This window comes from Callospermophilus lateralis, chromosome 1 (genome assembly GCF_048772815.1).
Source record: "Callospermophilus lateralis isolate mCalLat2 chromosome 1, mCalLat2.hap1, whole genome shotgun sequence".
In the NCBI taxonomy this organism is placed as follows: Eukaryota; Metazoa; Chordata; class Mammalia; order Rodentia; family Sciuridae; genus Callospermophilus; species Callospermophilus lateralis.
The window spans coordinates 219046921-219051816 of NC_135305.1; the positions used below are offsets into that span (position 1 = coordinate 219046921).

At 42.0% G+C, this 4896-nt stretch overlaps 1 protein-coding gene across 1 annotated transcript; it reads right to left on the reverse strand.

Moving 5' to 3' along the window:
* Positions 1-2561: 2561 nt before the first annotated feature.
* Positions 2562-4344, reverse strand: LOC143401388 (olfactory receptor 7G2-like). Its single transcript, XM_076858791.2, has 2 exons — positions 4298-4344; positions 2562-3513 (listed from the first exon to the last, which is right to left on the reverse strand). The coding sequence occupies exons 1-2, from the start codon at positions 4342-4344 to the stop codon at positions 2562-2564; spliced, it is 999 nt and encodes a 332-aa protein (XP_076714906.2).
* Between the last annotated feature and the right edge of the window lie 552 nt (positions 4345-4896).

The window sequence follows — 4896 nt, forward strand, 5'->3', positions numbered from 1 at the left end:
AGAAGGCATGGAATGTGGCCTTTGAATCACCTCTTTAAAAGTCCCCTGCTCCCTTTGATGGAGAAAATCACAGCTCTTGGGACAGGGGGTGTCTGTATTTCTCCTTGCTGTCAAAGCACAAAACCTTTTTCTCAAAACCATGTTCTCACTACTGGATTGGCATCAGGAACAAGGACCGAGATAACAAGCCCACGGCATTGGAGGAAATACAGGCATATTCAACCCTAGTAAAGGGAACACCTGACTTCCACTGCTCACTGTAACGCTGGTGTAAATGAGTCAAATATGAATTAAGACTTGGCAGTCACATGACTAAAAGGGGTTGACTCTAGTTAAATACAGACCCTCGGTATATTAACAGAAAAGACAAACACCTCAAGGAAATATCTTCATACAAAATGGCGAAAGTGGCTCATTTAATAGATGGAAAAACAAAAATAAATGAGTAGCAGCAGAAAAATAGTAAATTAGCAAAACCATATTTCACACCACCAGATGGTCTGGGAGATGGAAGTTCACCGATTGTGTGGAACACCAGCGTCACCTAGTGGCCAGGAAAGTTAGTTCAACCACTTAAGAAAATTCCACCTAACAGCACAAAGCGGTAATTTATACCCTTACAGACAATAATTCCACCAGCAGGAACAAAACCATGTCAAAACTCCATCGGGAAACATGCAAGAGAATGTTCAACCAGCTTTATTCAAACTCACAATAATGACTATGCAAAATTGTTTTTTGTTGTAACCTCACATCATTTAAGAATGGGACTGAAAAGGAATGAACACCTGCTAAACCCAGTAAGATAAGGGGCCCCCAGAAGTACCACCAAGACCCAGAATCCATTTATAACGTTGAAGGTCAAAAAGGAGTGAATTTACATGCTAAGTGAAATAAGATAAGCCAATCCCAAAAAAACCAAAGGCCGAATGTTTTCTCTAATGTGCAGATACTAATTCACGATAAGGCGGGGGTTGGGGAGGGCACTAGGGAAGAACAGTGTTACCTTAGATTAGGTAGAGAGAAGTGAAGGGAGGGGAGGGGAGTGGATGGGGGATAGGAAAGATAGTAGAATGAAACATAAATTATTACTGTATGTATATATGTGACCACATGACCAATGTGATTCTGCAACATGTAAACTCAGAAAAATGAGAAATTATGTCCCATCTATGTGTGATCTATCAAAGTGCATAAATGCATTCTACTGTCATGTCTAACTAATTAAAACAAATTTAAAATTTTTTAAATTATTAGCAATCAAAACAGCCTGCCTTAATTCAGTTTCTATTCCCACTTCTGTGTATCTTATAATGATATATGAAATTACAGTTAAGGCCATCTACATTATCTGGAATAAGATGATTCTCTGCAAAAAATAAAATCCATTTCAACATGAAATGCTCCTATCACGTATGTACATTGAACAAGTGAGGATATTTGGGACAGAAAGGTATCATTTTGAGGGTTCCCACTTACTCATTCGGTGACATAGATGGCTTCTGTGGGATTTTGTGGAGCGAGGGTAAAGCTGCAACCAACTTGGAAAACAGAGGAGAAAAAGCCCATCACAGAGACCACCCCACATGGGATTCAGTGAAGCAGTCATCTCCAGAGCGACATAATCCTACATCGGAAATTCTCTACATGAACAATATTTCTCCTCCTTGTCTCAGTGTATCAGAGTTAGGGTTTCTTTTTCTATGAGAAGCGATGGCATTTCACACAGTGTCCAAGTACCACAAAACAACTTCAAGACACTGACATATTCAATTGATGTGAATTTTATAAATATTGAAACTGAGAAGGGTGATGTGACCTTATCAGGATGCAGCCTTCCAGGGAACATCTCAGTGATTACCTATTTGAGTATGAATAGCCACATCATTTGCCTTAGTGTCAGTCTAATTGTGAGAGGTGCAACACACATGGCCCTAACCATGGGATCAGGCTGAAGATAGTCTCTAGACATGACCTTGACCTTGCATACGTCTTGCCCTGCCCTACCAGCCTTCAACAACTCTCCTTATTCTGAGACTGATCCATAAAATATCACTAATATTAACCCCCAGCCCAGGCTGCATTTGATGGACTCAAAGCAATTACACAGAGATTCAAGACTGAAATCATTTTGCGAACATCATAAACAATGAGAAACATGAATTCTGAGTACAAATGCACTTCAATATCTTTTCCTCACAACCACAGGATCTGGGGAAGCTACACTCTCCATGTGACACCATTCACCTCCTCCAACTTCCCTACTTTTCAGAAGGCACCACATTCACTAAAAATATTTATGATTTGCTAAAACTAGACTCCTCCTTTTTTTAAACCAATGCAAAGAATTCATGTTTGGAGAATTGAAATCCTGAGTCAAACATCAGAGAGCAAGACAAAAAGCAATGGGAAATTGAAAGAGAAGTTGAAAAGCAGCTGGTTGCTATATTTCCTTGTCATTTTAGAAGAATGTGGAGACAGAAGCATCGGGCATGTTGGCACACCATAAATCCCCTCACTTTGGCTGACTCTAGAAACATGAGTCTCAAGCGGTTGACAGATCATAGAAAAGAAGCCAGTCTTTCTATGAGGTTCTTCAAGGCTTTCTTCATGTCCCTGTTCCTCAGGCTGTAGATAAAGGGATTCAGCATTTGAGGGACCACAGAGTACATCACTGAGGCCACTGCTGTCTTCCTGGGGGAGTCATTAACTACAGAACTAATGTACACCCCCAAACCTGTCCCATAGTACAAAGAAACAACACACAGGTGACACCCACAGGTGGAAAAGGCTTTGTGCTTTCCTTCTGTTGATGGCATTCTCAAGACAGAGGACACAATGTGAATGTAAGAGAAAATGATCCCAGAGAGAGGAACGCCAGCAACGATGCATATTGCAACATAGATCAGAATGTTATCCACTAGGGTGTCAGAACAGGCCAGCTTGATGACCTGAGCGAGTTCACAGAAGAAGTGGGGGACCTCCAGGTCTGTGCAGAAGGACAGCCGCAGCACCATCAGACTCTGCAGGAGGCCATCCACCATGCTCATGGGCAGAGAGACCAGGACCAGCAGGACACAGAGGCAGGGGTTCATGATGACTGGGTACCTCAGGGGGTGACAAATTGCCACATAGTGGTCATAAGCCATCACTGCAAGCAGACAATTTTCCATGAGTGCAAAAATTATGACAAAGCAGGCTTGGGAGAGACAGCCTGTGTAAGTGACGCTCTGGTCCTGTGTGTGGATATTTTGCAGCATTTTGGGGACTGTGGTGGTGCTTAAGCAGATGTCATTAAAGGAAAGATTACAGAGGGAGAAGTACATGGGGGTGTGGAGGCAGGGGTCAGAGCTCACCGCCAGGATGATGAGCAGGTTCCCCAGGATGGTGACCAGGTCCATGGACAGGAACAGGCCAAAGATGAGGGGCTGCAGGGCTGGGTCATCTGTCAGTCCCAGGAGAAGGAATTCTGAAACAGCTGTGTGGTGTCTGGGTCCCAGGTCACTGGTGAATCTGAAGAATGAAGCAGAAGGATAAAAAATGTGTGCAGAGCTCAGTTCACAATAGCTCAACTGTGGAACCAACCTAGGTGTTCTTCAACAGATGAACGGATAAAGAAACTGTGGTATATGTGCACACTGGGATACTACTCATCTTTAAAGAAGAATGAAATTATGGCAATTGCCAGTAAATGGATGGAGTTGGAGAATATCATGCTAAATGAAATAAACCAATCCCCCCAAAACAAAGGCCTAAGGTTTTCTCTGATATGTGGATGCTAATTAACAGTAGGGAGGGGCCTAGGGAAAAGCAGAAGTACTTGGGATTAGGCAGAGGGGAATGAAGGGAAGGGGTAGGAAGGGTAGTAGAGTTAACTGGACATTACCTTATGAACATACATGATTACACGACCAGTGTGATTCTTCAAATGAACAACCAGGAGAATTAGAAGTTATACTCCATTTACTTATCATGTGTCAAAGTGCATTCTACTGTCATGTATAACTAATTAGAACCAAAAAAAATGAAGATCTTTCACTTGCACACACACAAAAAAAATGTATGCAGAGCAGGACAGTATTTGGAAAGATTATAGGAATGAAGGCACCTTCTTTGTCCCTACTTTGTTCCCACTCCAGATTTACTAATAATACATGCTGAGGAGGAGGATGGTAGTATATATTTCAACAAGCCCTCTAAATGGCTCTGATGTATGCTGAATTTTGAAAACGAGTACCTTAAAAACAAAACCTTTCTGATAGTTACTGTGAACTCAGTGTTCACATGTCTCCTCTACCGCTTCTCCATCTCCTCTTCTTCACTCATCCCTCCTTTTCCCGCCATGCCCTTTATTTAAATGAACTTTTATTGACCACCAACACCGCTTCATGCATCGTCCTGAGTACAGAGAATGAAGCCAAGAAAAATATATAGTTTCCAGTCAGGATTTTTCTAAGCCATATAAAAAACAATGGAATTTTGAAATCTGTCTTCTAAAGAAATGGTTCCATGACTGTGGCTTGCTTCAGAATTGTCTCAGGACTTTTTTGTTGTAGATGTCTCATTCCTTAATACCTTTCCACTTACCCCTGAGGACCATTAGGCAAGGTGAGGTTATATCATGGATGTAAGACCCACACTGGGTGCTTGGCTCAGACTGAGGCCAAGCTCCGATAGTCCGAATGCTGGGTGGACTCTGAATCAATCTCTGTAAATGCCTTTGGACAGTACAGAATGCTAGCATTCCTGCATGCTCAGTCAGGTCTCATATTTTTTCTTTGCAATTTTAACATTTTCTTCCTGATCAAATTCTCTAGTCTTTCCCTTGTCTTCAAAGTATGCCCATCTCTGGCGTAGATGGTACCCAGCCCTGTTACCTGAGGAAGACAGAAAATT